Source organism: Hypomesus nipponensis, chromosome 10 (genome assembly GCF_054491055.1).
Source record: "Hypomesus nipponensis isolate SF chromosome 10, ASM5449105v1, whole genome shotgun sequence".
NCBI lineage: Eukaryota > Metazoa > Chordata > Actinopteri > Osmeriformes > Osmeridae > Hypomesus > Hypomesus nipponensis.
In genome coordinates, this window is record NC_140370.1 from 9,893,914 (window position 1) to 9,908,543 (window position 14,630).

The following is a 14,630-nucleotide window of genomic DNA, read 5'->3' on the forward strand; positions in this document are numbered from 1 at the left end:
ACAGCGCTACCCGCAGCCCCGGGGACAGAAGAAGAAGAAGGTGGTGAAATATGGCATGGGAGGGATGATTGTGGCCCTGCTCATCTGCATCGTGTGGTTCCCCCTCCTCTTCATGTCCTTGGTCAAGTCCGTGGCAGGGGTGGTCAACAAACCCCTGGATGTGTCTTTTACCATCACCTTGGCTGGCTTTCAGGTTCCTGACAATGAATTAGACTGTACTGCTGACTATAGTTAAAAAGACCTTAGACTTGGCTCTCCCATTGATGGTGTGTACTAACTTGAGATATTGTCCTCGCTTTACAGCCAATATTTACCATGAGTGCTCAGCAGAACCAACTGAAGGAGGTCTCCGAGTCGAGCTTTAAGGGCCATTTCATGAAGTCGTACTACGGCAATGATGTACGTGGAATAAACCGTTGATGAGATTCTCTTCCTCTGCAGATTTGTGAAATACATTTTCCACCAAGTCCTTGGTGGTGAGGTTGTGTGGTTGTTTGCCTGTATGCAGGAGGCCTTGCAGTGGCTGGAGGGCTACACACCAGAGGACCTGACCATTGCTGAGCTGGAGGGGAGTTCCAACTCCCTATGGACCATCAGTCCCCCCAGTAGGAATAACCTCATTAAGGTTCTGAACGACTCTGAAGAGTTCCCCATTACTGTAGCCTGGTCCATTCAAAGGTAAGACTTGGAAGTCTTGAAAGGTGAATAATAGCTACAAGTACAAGTACTGGTATTGACTATCTTCTCCCTCTCTCTCTCTACCTCTCTCTCCCTCTCTCTTTTTCCCTCCCAAACTGTAAACAGGAACTTGACTCTGGGAGCTAACGCAGAAACGGCGACAGGAAAGCACGTTACAAATCTGGACGACGAGACCAAGCTGGAGCTTGTGGAGTTGTTACTGGACGTAAACCCTAGCAGCACAAAGACAGTGTGAGCACATCCACCTGGTTGTTCTGTCGTGTTCAGTGGTCGTTCTGTAGTGTCACGGTGTTCTGAAGTTCATATTGATGTATTTTTTTGCTTTCCGTGTCTCTTGCATAAGTGACGGATCTGTGCTCCCCGATAACAGGCAGCTGTGCTCCCTTCCCCTGCAGGGTTATTCAACATGTTTTGCCTCGTTATCTCCGAGCTCCTAGTGACTCTGAATCCAAGCCCATAGACCAGCTCTACAAACGGGATGCCAGTAAGTCTATTTTCCATTCTGTCATCTTTTCCATATGTATGTACTCGGGCTCTATTCAAATCTGTCTCTCTTCAGAGGACAACCCCGTGTGGTTTAACATCACCTTGACCCTGAAGAGAACCAACAACGACACAGGGAAGACACAGGAGTGGTGGATTGTGAACCAGACGGAAGCAGCCCCATTGAAAATCAGGAGCTCCAAGAACCAGTATTCTGCAGGCCTGGAGCTCTATGTGTTCAGCGACCAGGTCAGCCCTCCGAGCCTGGGATTCTTGGCTGGATACGGGTGAGGACACACAGAAAACCAACAGGCTCTGTGGTGGAATGATCCAAACTCACATTTGGCACGTTCAATATCCTTTTGCATTTGTTGTGTCAAGTACAAAGCGGATTTCTCGCAACAAAGTGAGTTGCTTTTCGTCTTGACTCACCTAGGCGTGACCCTCCCGACCACACAGCTGCTTGTTAAAAGTCATTTCTCTCCGTTGCCTTGCAGGATTATGGGGCTGTACGCGTCCGTGGTGCTGGTCATTGGAAAGTTTGTTCGTGAGTTCTTCAGCGGAATCTCCCACACCATCATGTTCGAGGAGCTGCCCAACGTGGACCGCATCCTGAAGCTGTGCACGGACATCTTCCTGGTCCGAGAGACGGGAGAGCTGGACCTGGAGGAGGACATGTACGCCAAACTCATCTTCCTCTATCGCTCCCCAGAGACCATGATCAAGTGGACCAGGGAGAAGACTCAGTGAACCTCACCATGCCCACCACGAGAACACGAGTGACATGAGAAGTGACCGTGGCACAGTGACTGGCACAGGCCTTTGAGACAGGGACTTCTCTCACGCTTCGAGTGGGGTGAATCTGGCACTGAGCAGTGGCTTAAGAGCTCTTGGGGTGTGTGTGGATTGCTGTCCCTGCTTTCCCACGGAAGAACGACATGGGATGACCGAATCCGAGTGTTAACCAAGGGCTTCCCGTTTATGGATGATGACCATACAGAACCAATGTGTGCTCACAATTCTGCAGCTCACTTTTCAGACGGTTTCCAAATGGAGTTCCTGGATTGTGGGGTTGTGCAATATATAACTCTCAGCCTCCAAGGCAGCCTATTACGAAGGAGGACAGAATCTAGAGGCAGCTTCTGTTCTGGCCAAGATACAGCAAACCCCTAAAAGGCACTCAATCATGTCTGAGACTGAGACGAGCCAGTTTTGAAAAACAAAATACCGTTATTACACAATCTATACTTGCCTTACTTTGTTAGTGTGAGAAACTAAAAGTGTTTTAGTTATCAAATATATCTCTCAGGAAAAAAACATCCCAAGAAGGGGTTCAGTTATTCCATTGTCGGTTCAGAAAATAAACGTGTTATATTATTATAGCTTGAAGGACGACTTAGGCAGAAAAATATGGATTTGTATTCTAAAAAGGTGGTCAAATATTAAAAGGCATGACATGATACAGGTCAAGGGAAAATGTGATTGAGTTCTGGGGAGATTGATGGGCTAGGGACAGTTTTTGGATATGTTCACAGTGAATGTGATAGAAAATCTAATAACTTCTATGTCCAGTTTTATTAGAGCTCAATCCAAGGGGGGGGTATTTTTTAATCAGGGTATAAAGACGCTACTCGTGCATCAACCGGTAGACTGTCGTACATCACCTTTTACTGTTATTAAAATGTCAACCTCATTTACACTCTTACATTCACAACAGTAACATTGGTTATGCCACTAAAATGGAGGTGAATGAGACAAGTACCCATTGACACAAGGGGCATACACATACCCTGTGGTCCAAACTATGCATTAAAAGACATTGTAGCATGAAAAAACTATAATAAAGTCATTTTCATGACATGTACATGGCATTTTATGGATGATAGTGTGGACAATGCAATGTGAAAGTGTACATGTATGATTAAAGGAAATTTGCTATTGTGGAAAACGTTTTTTTCCATTTACCCATTGTGAATTACCGCATGGCAGTTTTTTTTTGTGTATGTCTATATTTCATTAGCTACCCATTGGCAGGTATGAGACACAAGAGGTTTATAATTAAGGTTTTCACGGATGGCAACATTGATGTACAGCTTTGATCTTTCTAATGCACAAATACATTGTAAGTTATTGGGAAAAACATCAAAAAGCTGTGATAGGGTGCATTAAGACTATTAAGGGACATTGCGTAGCAGGTAAAGAGCATTAGACAAACGCTACACTCATCAAAAATAAATCACGACTTTAAAAAGCTTTGCATCCATTACCTGACTTTTTTTCCAAGTAACTGTTTTGTACCACTAAGTCCTGCTCCTCCCTCATTTTAAACATCAGCCAGCCATTTATTTTTGTTGTTGGATGAAATTGACAGTATGCGAAATGACCACCACCAAATACATCAAATAATGCACAGGAAATGAACAAATAGCACACATAACAGTGTTTGTTTCCATCTAATACAGTACAGCTTTATGTCATGGAAACTTTTGTTTTAGCAATTTCACCAATGTGGAATTATTTACATGATGTAATTGATTTTATGTGCAGCCTTTACCATGTTTTCACTTGTTCTATGAACAACAATTAGATGCATTAGAGGTATAGAACAATGACAGTGAGTAGGAAGGTTTTGTGTACAGTATACATTATTAGCATTTAAACATTAATAGCATAGTAAAGAATCTGAACAATACCACTACATTTCTGTTCCCTTTTGTTCTTGTTTTATTTTCTCTACCTCAGTCTATCAGTTCCATACCAGATAATGATATACTTTTGGTCCAGTCACACCCTCTACAGTGCAAAGATAAGCTGTACCTTGAGACACATAACCGTCTAAAAACATTATGTGAGAGCAAATCAACTTTACTATGTTAGATCATATTATTTTTAAAATAACTTGTCTTGTACACATCCACTATTGAAAAGACACTGAAAGCTTGTTAAATATTTCACCAGTTATATTACTTGAACAATGTACGTACAGTAATACTTAATAAATAATCTCTGAGATATTTACACAACAATAAATTCACATTATACATAATAATATTGTCCCTGGACAAAGTATAATGACTTAATAAATAATAGAATAGAATTTGGATTAAATTGTACACACAATCTACAATGACGACCACATTTACAATTTCAATGAACATCAATGATTGACACCAACAAATGACAGAACATTAAATACAATTTCAATATGACACAATTTCTCAACATATAAGTGATGTCTTATTTAATTGAGGATCTACCTCAAAAACTGTATGCACAAACAAATATGCAATCTGGATATATATACTATATTTATGTATCAGTAGATTTAGCTCTGATTTACAACGGCTAATGGAATTTTTCATTGTTTTCACAGACAGGGAGAATCTGGGAGCTCAGAAACTGTTTCCATATATGGGGAAAGGTCTACTTTTCACCTGATAGGAACCCACATATGACACTGTTATTGTGTATGTATGGAATTCGAGACTGTGTAGTGAAGAAGTATTCAGCCATGGGGTACCTCGAGGCTAACACAAGCCTCCCTCATATTCGTCGTCGTCCTCTGGTGCAGCCTCCCCACTGGCTCCCCCTTGTGGTGCAGCAGGGGTCTTCTTCTTCTTCACTCCACCTCCAGGTACCCTCAAGGATATGGCCAACTTGGCATACTGGAGACAGAGAGGGAGAGAAAACAGATGAATGGTATACAAATATGTTTGGGGTGCCATTTGGTGACCAACTTGGATAGAATTGCTGGAGAAACTGCATTGCATCTGATGCATCTTACTCACGTCATTGTCCATGTACTTCAGTAAAGGTAAGTTACAAATGTAGTGGACGACATCCTCATCTTGGTCATCATACCCCGCCAGTAGTGTATTCATGGCAATGGCATCTTCACTTGTATCGTACCCAGGTAAACTGCAAGCAAATCACAGTTTCACAATCATTTACACAATAATGGATCGTGGGTATTCTACGATGAACATTCCAGAATAAACTAGAACTGTAGCTGTAGATATCCATAACACGAGCATGCACGGTGGATGAAGTAAAGTGAGGGTTTCATAAGAAGCATGACTTTACCTGTAAGACTCTCTGACACATTTATCTGCAGCCACAAAGTCCACTCGGTGAAGATGTACCAGCACTTGTGCAGTTGTTTTCTAAGAGATAAAATCACAGACCAAGAACACATGCAGCATATAACTCAATATACAGCATTAGTACTGTGACATTAACACCATCTCAGTAAGAGTACTTAACCCTTGCATACGACCAAGAATGTACAGTACCTTAAAGCACATTGGATAGTTTTCAATATCTTTGTACATGTTCTTCTCTTTCTGAAGAGCCACTGCAGCTTCATCAAGCCTGTATAGAAAGTGTTTGTGTTAAAATAGAGTCATATCAAAGATGATGACATTCCAACAGTAGTAGTAGGGATATGGAACCAGTAAAAGTGTGCTCTTACCTGCGCAGCCGGACCAGGAGTCTGGAGGCTTTCCCCAAAAGCTCAGCTGCTTGGCGAAGACGGTCTTCATTCTAAAGGGAGACAGTGTGGCTGAATCAGGAACTTACTATGAGGGGGTATCTGATCCAAAATATACAGCATTCCATCATCCTTACTTCAAAAACAGATGCTGCCTTCTGATACAAGTCCACAGCTTTCTCCAAGCTCATAGGTTCAATGAGTCTGATCACAAAAAAGAATGATGATTAAAAAAAAGAAAGAAAACGGACTTCAGTCAGATAACTTGTTAATAATGCCTATTGCACTCAATCACACACTGACACAAAACATACATGTTTGAAAAATGTGCATTCCTTGGTGCGAGGTGTATTACAGATCATCTGATGCTAAGCTACAAGAGTTAGGATCAGAACTTACTTGCCAGCCCTGTCCAAAGCCATTGCTGCTGTGTCAGGAGTGCCATTCTCCACATACATCATGCTGGCTTTTTCTATGTATTCAATGGCCTCTGGCATCTTCTTCATGTCCTTTTACAGGGAAGAGAGAGTCCATGGTATCTTAAGTGACATGGCTAACACTAACTCTTCTCTCTCCTTTTCACTGTACTGTACGTCTACCATAGTCATTATTGTGGTAGTACAGGTATTATGCATTTTTGAATAAGTTAGACCTCACCTTCATCATCATTCCAGCTTGCTCAATTGCTCTGGGGGGAAAAATACATGTTACAAAGTAGGTCTGCTGGCCTATATTTCCTTCTACGTAATTGAATGTTATCCAATGAGTGTTACTTACTTCGCAGCATGAAATAATCTGGGGATTTAGGTTGAGGAAATCACAAGACATTGTTAAAGAATCTAGTCTGGATTCAGTTGAAAAGAAAAGGAGAAACTGACAGTTCCATAAAAAAGGATACGTTTTATTTTCTGTGTGATATTCTGCCTCCTTCAGGTAAGCATCCTTTGCTTGCTCAAACTGTTTGGCATTCTTGAAACACACAGCTGGAAATGCAAAAGCCTTTTTTTATATACAATTCTGTTATAGGCCTTACTTCAGTAAATAAGACTATGATTCAACCCTTACCAGCTTTGGCATACTCGGATGCAGCAGTGTCATAATCTGGCTTCCACTTGGTTAGATTTGTTTTTAAACTGCCATGTGAAAAATTATAACATTGCATCACAATCAAGTCACTATACTTCACGTTAACTAGATTAGGACGAAAATATTCTACACTAACAGTGTGAAAATAGTACTGTATGCGAATGTATTGTTACAGCTAGCAAACATCAGAGCATAGGCCTACTGTAATTTTGGATTTATGTTGACTACAAAAAAACTTGGCAATCATGCTTGGTACAGTCCATGTTACTGACATGCATAATTGTTTTATTTGTATGCAATAGCTAGCTACTGTTTAAGCCGCAGAAGCAACTAGATGGGCCAATCAATGAGTACAGTAGCTATGCTGGCTAGCGAGCAGCCAGCCTGTCTAGTATCTGAATGAAAACATTGTGGCTTGTCATACCATTTCTCCGCTTTCGCGATGTGCTCATGAGCTTCGTTTATTTTCTGTGCGGCCATGGTGTTGCCGTCGTCGTTTACAATAAAGGATATATGTACTGGATAACAATAAATGGACAGCCTAGATGTCGTCGGTGTTTGGATTAAAAAGACCAGCCCCGTTTCTACGTCACAGACCCCCACACTACGGATGCCCGGATGGGCGCAATGCACCATCAGTATTACTAGTTGCTACTGAAAGTAGAAGTTCTACTTCACCTACTATCTGCCGGTACATAAGGGCAGGACAAGGTACACTACTATACTTATTGGGGCCATTCTCTACATAGGGATGCCTGTGTTTCAGAGTATAAATAAAGCTAGAATCTCATGTTAGCTTGTGTCTTGGGGGAATTGTGGATTTACGTTCAATAGCAAGGGCCTATCACTGATGTTTGAGACCTAGCAGTACAGAAAATATATTGTGAAGCAGACAGGGAACTGAGAACTTCTGAAATAATTCCATTATCATCTAAATCCATCTACACTTTTCTCTTTTATTGTTCGAATTTGCTGAGAGGACACTATATAAAGTACAAATGCTTTTAATTCTGACATACAGGAGACTTAACTGCCGAGCTTCCAATGAGCATTAATGCAACTCCATAGGAATGCGACGGAAGCGGAAAGATGCGCGGTGACGTAATGTAAAAGCTCCTGGCAGTCCAGTCGGTTGGTCAACAACAGTTGAAGAGTGAAAACTTTAGTAAACTTTAATAGTAAGACGGAAGAAACGTATTTCAACTATTCTCACCCATACGTGTCTTTATCAACGTGTGTTTAGGTGTACAAATGTGGTATTATTGATGGATTCGAGGTATGAAATCCAGCGGAGGGTCGGTGGAGGGGGCTCTGCTAATGCATCCCCCGCTCTGGGGGCTCAGTCTCGCCGTAGAAAAATGCCACCCAGACCCGCTGATTATAAACTTCAAATCATCATTATCGGCAGCCGTGGTGTTGGCAAAACAAGCCTAATGGAAAGATTTACCGACGATACCTTTTGCGAAGCATGCAAGTCAACCGTTGGTAAGAGTTAGGCAACTTTTCCTTTAGCCATGCCATAACGGTGATTGTTGATGCTAGCATTTGTTTGGCTTCACATTTGCTATCGGCAATAGCCAGCCTGTATAGCAATAACGCGAGCAATTCTCAGTAGATCTGTTCTATTGGTTCTATTCAATTGATATATTGGGTTTTCTTGTGTTTTTCATTGCCACTTGAGTCAGTGCATTGATTGATTGATGTGGTTGCGGTTTAAGTTGTTCACTCAAGGCCTGTCAAACAGAGCAAGGTCTATTCTCAAGGATGTCAAATGTATTTCATATCCATTCAATATATATTTAGATACGTATTCTGTGTTATTATTTGTTTTACTGTAACTTAGATTGCGTGTCTAAATCTAATGTCATGTTTAATATAACAAAATCTATAGATTTCCTATTTGTGTTCAGACAGGAAGGCTACAGTAAACCATGTCCTAAATGTCATTGTACTGTACTTCTAAAGAGCAGTTACGTTAAACAAGTACTATTAACTTGGATACAACTAGATTGGAAAAGCAGGGTCTTCTTGATTACCTTGTGTTTTAAGCATTTGTCCTAACTCATCAATCAGTTATCCAGCTAGCTTAATCACTACATTTTCACTGAAAGTGTAAAAAAGAATAATATTTGTAGTCTAATTCTTCTTTATAGTGTCTATGGTACACAGCCATTTAATGTGTTGAAGGGGGAACACTGCTCTCAATAGGACCAACACAACTGACAGGCCTGCCATAGTCCCAAAATAGTAAAACTCGAGCAGCTGCTCTGGCAAGCAACCATTTTGTGCCTTGTCATACTTGTGACACAGCTCTGCAGGTTACTTGAGCTCCTCTTTGAGCTGTGCCCCATGGTGACTCCTGTCCCGTTGATCAAAATGTCTTTCAAGTAAACAGCTCCTTTTTATGACAGGATCCCTAAGATAGAGTACCCTGTGCCTCGGGATTGATTGAGAACTAGGTCTAAATGTCTCAGTGGATAGTGACATTCTAGTGTACCTTTGTTTATGAAGAAGCCTTTTGTCACATATGAAATAGCATGTATCTAATAATATGTGCACTTGCTAGGTAAGGAGGTTTGTTCTCCACCTTATACTAATCTTCTGCATCTTATGTGTTCCTCTGCAGGAGTAGATTTTAAAATCAAAACTGTTGAGCTGAGAGGGAAGAAGATCCGTCTGCAGATATGGTGAGTGGACAGGAGGAAGACAGACACCACTGGATGTGTTCCACCATTTCACTGTCTCCAACAGACTGTCTATGGGTGCATCTCAGTGGTGTAGAATTGCTTCCTTTCCTTAATTTGTCCTGGACAGAAAGACATGAACTTGTACTTGACAAGTGCTAAAATGCACCATTTTATGTAGTCAGGCATGTTGAGTTTTAAACAAAAAAGATCCTCATTATGAATTCTTCATTCATTTGAGTTGTTTTCAACAAGACATGTTGAAGCAATATTCCATTTTGGGAAATGGATGATTCTGTGTTGTTCAACTGTAGAGCCATCTACTGCTTTGAATAACTACCGCATGCCAAAGCAGACACACCACCGTACGTGGCGCTCGCATGTTGTGTCATTGTGCTTGGCTCAAATGCATACGTGTCTCCCTAAATAACACGTTCATCCTGTTCACTAACCCCTTCATCCAATTCTACCCCCCAAACTCCACCTTCCTGACCCCCCCATTCACTTCTCCCCCATAAACATCCCCTACATTTCCTACATCTCACCCAACTCCACTCCAACCTTTCTACCACTCCTCTCCACCCTCCCCATCACAGTCGATTCAGGATGGCTGTCCTGAATGTGTCTTGTGTCTCGAGTTGAGCAGCTCACATCTCACTGTCCTGCAGCCTGGGCTGCTTCATCACTGTCAGCCCTAACCCTCCTCCGCCATGTGACGCCTGTGTCTGACTCTGCTCATAGCCTGACTCTGACTCACACTGCAAAGGGACAGGCTAGCAGGCCCAAGGTACAGTACATGAACTCATATGAATGTAGCTTCACCTCTAGGCATGTCGCTAACCTGGTCTGCAAAAGTTGCGGTAGCTAGGAGATCTGTCCCTTCTTGGAAATTGGCAGACTTGTCATTCTGAGTACATTTTTTGATATTTGAAATTGAGTAATCAGGAAATGGCTTTTCTTGTGTTGTGAGTTAAAATGTTTTTCTTGCTTATAGCAGATCAATTAATTTGGTCCAATGATAATAGTTCTATGAAGCTCTGATTTACCTAGGTCTGTTCTGGGTAGGACCAGTAAGACTCTTATTTACAGTGCAAGGCTCCTTATCAGTGTAATAACATTGCAGACGATCAATAGGAACAACATTGATCCCATGGAACACCCTAATGTTAAGTGTTATTTCTAATGCATGCAGATTTCTGAGTGTTTCCCCTTCCCACCCAGGGATACTGCTGGTCAGGAGAGGTTCAACAGCATCACCTCAGCCTACTACAGAGGGGCCAAGGGAATCGTGCTCGTCTACGACATCACCAAGCAGGAAACCTTTGATGACTTGCCCAAGTGGATGAAGATGATAGACAAGGTGACTTGTTCCTCAGCCAAATAACCGTTTTGATCGATGTTGTTTTATGTGGGGGGGGGTGACATGAAGTGTTAGTGTACTCCGAGTGACGAGCTCTCTTCATGGGTCTCTCCCTCTCTGTTGATGGGTGTCAGTATGCATCAGAGGAGGCTGAGCTCCTGCTGGTGGGGAACAAGCTGGACTGTGAGACTGACCGCATCATCACTCGACAGCAGGCTGAGAGGGTGAGCCCACACCTTAAAACATACAGGAGGAGTCGTCGGGTTACTTTCGCCCAAAGATTCACTGCTTATCTTGTCCAAAGCAGCCTTGTGTCTTTCGGCGAGCTAGCATGCAAGGTCAATAAACAAGAGAGTGTGAGAACGCCTCAGATGCCAGTCTACATTCCTATCCAAGGCCTTCATTACAGAAACAAGTCATCAAGATTTGTTTAAGAAGTTTAGTCAATTCTTTGGTTATCATAATCTTTCTTTCTACTGGTCCAATTTGAATGTATATGCAGGCACTGTTGAAAATAGGAATCAGGCTTATTGTTGTTCTATAACTAAAACAAGATGTCTTTTCTCATATACAGTTTGCCTCGCGAATTTCCGGGATGCGCTTTTGTGAGTCTAGTGCCAAGGATAACTTTAATGTGGATGAGATCTTTCTAAAACTGGTGGATGACATTCTTAGCAAGGTTGGTAGCTCACAGGGCTATGTATTTTGATCTGGCTATCACTTGGTACAAACCTTTCTGTTGCCTTATTTTTTGCATGCAATGCACGGGCTAAGGAGGATTTATTTCAAATTTCATAATGTAAAATAGTTCTTCATAACTGCTTCCACTCATGTAATCATGACTCGGTACCCTGTATAGTTTCTGCTGCTGTTTAATAGATGACAACACCATTAACCTACGTTTTCCTCGTCCTCTGTGCTATTTTCAACAGATGCCGCTGGAAATGACCAACAATGAGCTTTCCAACAGCATCCTGTCTCTGCAGCCTGAACCGGAAGTGCCTCCAGAGCTCACCCCTCCCCGCATGCGCTGCTGTTGAGTGGACCCCCCCCCCCATTGACCCCACCCTCCATTTTACCTGCACATGCAGTGAACCATTCTGGCCACCAGAGGGTAGCATCGAGCAGCTGTCTGGAATTGTGAGAGTCAGTGGCTGCTGCAAGACGCTCAGTGTCTCCACTTGATTTGCCCTCCTAATCCACATCTGTTTACTGTAGCTGAACTTTATAGCATGTACGACAGACAACACACACTAACACCCACCACCCCTACTGTCCATCCTTGCTCCTGACTACCTCAAGCCCAGGACTGTTCAGTTAGCTGGGCCTCCCCGGTGCCTTCCAGGTAGAGAGCCCTTGGTACCCACTGCACATCCACACTCATGGGGGGCCATAGAGACAGGAAACATGGACTTCTTATAGAGGGACTAGGACTGCTTCTCTTCCTGCGTCGTAGAAACGATTGAAAAGCACATACACTACGTCACATTTAGTCATTTAGCAAACGCTCTTATTCAGAGCGATTTACAGTAAGTACAGGGACATTCCCCCGAGGCAAGTAGGGTGAAGTGCCTTGCCCAGGGACACAATGTCTTTTGTCACGGCCGGGAATTGAACCGGCAACCTTCTGATTGGTAGCCCAATTCCCTAACCGCTCAGCCATCTCACCCCCCCAACCCCTTGATGTTAGATTTCTAACTCATGTCTCTGATCACTACAGTTCTGGGGGTATGGAAAAGGATGATCATATCGCACATCTCTGAGACCAGGTTATTGGACTGCTTGTAGATACAGAGGTTTCACCCTTTAAGAGTTATTAAACAAAAAGTAACTGCTTGGAATAGGGCTATAGGGATAACGTGCAGTTGTTGTTTTGTTTTTTGTGATTGAAAAAATTATGTAAATATATTCCTAGATAGCCCAGCTGATTTTGGCTGATTTTCCATTGAAGAGGTTTGTGTGCTGAATTTTTACGTGTGTATATTACTGGCCAATAGGAAATAGCCTTGAAGTGGTTGTCAGTTGCATCCTTTTGCCTTACAGTATTAGTGGCTGGAATGGTTCATGTCACATTTGTATCAATTGTAATGTTTTGCACTACAATCCATTATAGCTAGTTAAGCTGACATGCTCAACTGTTTAGCAGACAGTGTAAAAAGAATTACAGTTTTACCTAGTCTAAGTAGCTAATGAAAACAAACCTTGTTTAAATGTTGGACCTTTTGAGTCCCTTTATTTTGGGCAAACAAGTGCAGGCGCAGATGGGTCATGTAGTGATTAGGGGGCATTGTGGCTGTGCTCAGAAATAGAATGGTCCACAATACTGCACATGGGGAATCCTGTATACAGACTGCAAACATCATGTTGGTGGAGGAGTACACTTTTTGTTTCTAAACTAATATTGTCCAGTTGATCCTTTTGGTTATCCTATTTTTAGATGCCACTGTGAACAGTCCTTAGTCGTCGTCCGTCCCCCCAATGTTATTTTTGGAACATTCAGAGCTACTGTTTAACACGGTCCACATGTATTGGAAATATTGCAATACAGGGGTACATTCACTTTAGAATTACTCTGGATTTTGGTTGGATTATATTTCTGGGTAGTAGTCTTAATTCAGACTTTGTCCTGAGACCCCTACATGAAAGCAAGTGGGAAAAAACGACAAATCACAATTCTAGAATTTTCTGGATGTATTTGTATTTGAAAAATACAGGGTTGTGTTTTGTTGGGAACAGCATGGGATGTCCTACAGCGTAGTCTGTGCCCCTAATATGTGCATGTTACTTGAGTGTTATTTGAGCAAACAACTATAGGTATCAAACCACAGCTCACATCAACTAAATATAAGTAATTAAAAACAGGGACTTTAACTTTGTCTTTTTTGTAAGTTCTAAACTGTGCTTTGACTAATTATTTCACATTGTGATTTTCCAAGTAATACAGTATGCCTGATACTTATAACTGTCAAATAAGCAGTGGTTAGTTATTCTATCCCAAAACTTTATTGCTTGACAGAACGACCTCCAATAACCGAATGTCTGTCCATAGCCAAGTATGAAAAGTATATTTTAACTTCAATAACAACAGTATTTGTTTTCCTTTCTTCTTTTCAAATGTGCTGGAGCCCTCTAAAGGACCTAGGTCAAATATGTCTAAACCTCTTTGTTCTTATGCAACAGTTTGTGTTTGTTCATTAATTCATCCATCACTTGCTTTAACGGTTTGTTTTTAAATGTTTTCTCAGTTTGTTGGGCTGAAATTTATATTGATGTACTCACATTGAGAAAAACAAGACGTATCATTCTATATAATCTGTTTTAGAAACAAGCAGTTTCTGGATACAAACTTATATCATAAATATAAGTTTCTCCACACCACATTAAACCATACAAGATGAAAGACTGCACTTTTTATTAAACCAGTTTCAGATATTTGGAAACAGTTGGCGTTTGCAAGGATTTGTGGTATTTATAACTAGTGGCATTCTCAAACTAATGATGTGCAAATAAAGTATATATTTATTACCCTAAAAGCTGTCTCACTATTTGTCCTTAACTTCCTGGGGGGTGACATGTGGGGCACATGTTTTTCGTTGTGTGTGAGAGAGAGAGTTTGTGAAAAAGGGAGAGTGAGAGACATAGTGAGTGAGGAAGGACATGCGCACGAAGACGTGTCTGACCTGGTACCAAAAACGAGGGGTGTGTTTCGGTGTTTGTGGGAGACAAGCGCATGCGCCTTGCGCAGAACTACGGGCGTCAAGGCTCAGACCGCAGCGATTGCAGATTTTACATGTCAGAAGTGTGAAAGGGCATGAGACGGGGATCCGAT

The 14,630-nt window shown here is 41.8% G+C and overlaps 3 protein-coding genes across 4 annotated transcripts in view; 2 read left to right on the top strand and 1 right to left on the bottom strand.

Annotated features, from left to right (window-relative positions):
- piezo2b (piezo-type mechanosensitive ion channel component 2b) overlaps window positions 1–3,130 on the top strand; it is a 41,010-nt gene extending 37,880 nt beyond the window's left edge. Inside the window, exons 48-54 of one of the 2 annotated variants that reach the window (XM_084708198.1) lie at window positions 5–193; window positions 304–399; window positions 509–678; window positions 805–930; window positions 1,095–1,191; window positions 1,282–1,469; window positions 1,680–3,130. In XM_084708198.1, coding sequence (XP_084564324.1) covers window positions 5–193; window positions 304–399; window positions 509–678; window positions 805–930; window positions 1,095–1,191; window positions 1,282–1,469; window positions 1,680–1,932 — 1,119 coding nt within the window. In that variant the 3' untranslated portion in view covers window positions 1,933–3,130. Of the gene's footprint in view, window positions 1–4; window positions 194–303; window positions 400–508; window positions 679–804; window positions 931–1,094; window positions 1,192–1,258; window positions 1,470–1,679 lie in introns of both variants that reach the window. The other variant, XM_084708197.1, reaches the window with a different exon arrangement.
- A 752-nt stretch (window positions 3,131–3,882) lies between these two features.
- napgb (N-ethylmaleimide-sensitive factor attachment protein, gamma b) lies at window positions 3,883–7,325 on the bottom strand. The gene is made up of 12 exons (XM_084708219.1): window positions 7,182–7,325; window positions 6,737–6,804; window positions 6,570–6,654; window positions 6,449–6,466; window positions 6,329–6,359; window positions 6,071–6,180; window positions 5,809–5,875; window positions 5,654–5,724; window positions 5,475–5,553; window positions 5,266–5,345; window positions 4,971–5,100; window positions 3,883–4,847 (listed from the first exon to the last, which is right to left on the bottom strand). The coding sequence occupies exons 1-12, from the start codon at window positions 7,235–7,237 to the stop codon at window positions 4,710–4,712; spliced, it is 933 nt and encodes a 310-aa protein (XP_084564345.1). The 5' UTR covers window positions 7,238–7,325; the 3' UTR covers window positions 3,883–4,709.
- Window positions 7,326–7,863: 538 nt separating this feature from the next.
- Window positions 7,864–14,334, top strand: rab12 (RAB12, member RAS oncogene family). The gene is made up of 6 exons (XM_084708222.1): window positions 7,864–8,242; window positions 9,384–9,444; window positions 10,663–10,801; window positions 10,936–11,025; window positions 11,376–11,480; window positions 11,734–14,334. The coding sequence occupies exons 1-6, from the start codon at window positions 8,023–8,025 to the stop codon at window positions 11,839–11,841; spliced, it is 723 nt and encodes a 240-aa protein (XP_084564348.1). The 5' UTR covers window positions 7,864–8,022; the 3' UTR covers window positions 11,842–14,334.
- Window positions 14,335–14,630: the final 296 nt, after the last annotated feature.

Bases quoted from the DNA above. Each gene is read 5' to 3' on its own strand.
- napgb (XM_084708219.1), bottom strand. From the start codon at position 7,237: ATGGCCGCACAGAAAATAAACGAAGCTCATGAGCACATCGCGAAAGCG. The intron at 6,805-7,181 runs GTATGACAAGCC...TTCACATGGCAG, and splicing joins ATCGCGAAAGCGGAGAAATG to TTTAAAAACAAATCTAACCA. The intron at 6,655-6,736 runs GTAAGGGTTGAA...TTGCATTTCCAG, and splicing joins ATCCGAGTATGCCAAAGCTG to CTGTGTGTTTCAAGAATGCC.
- rab12 (XM_084708222.1), top strand. From the start codon at position 8,023: ATGGATTCGAGGTATGAAATCCAGCGGAGGGTCGGTGGAGGGGGCTCT. The intron at 10,802-10,935 runs GTGACTTGTTCC...GATGGGTGTCAG, and splicing joins GGATGAAGATGATAGACAAG to TATGCATCAGAGGAGGCTGA. The intron at 11,481-11,733 runs GTTGGTAGCTCA...TATTTTCAACAG, and splicing joins TGGATGACATTCTTAGCAAG to ATGCCGCTGGAAATGACCAA.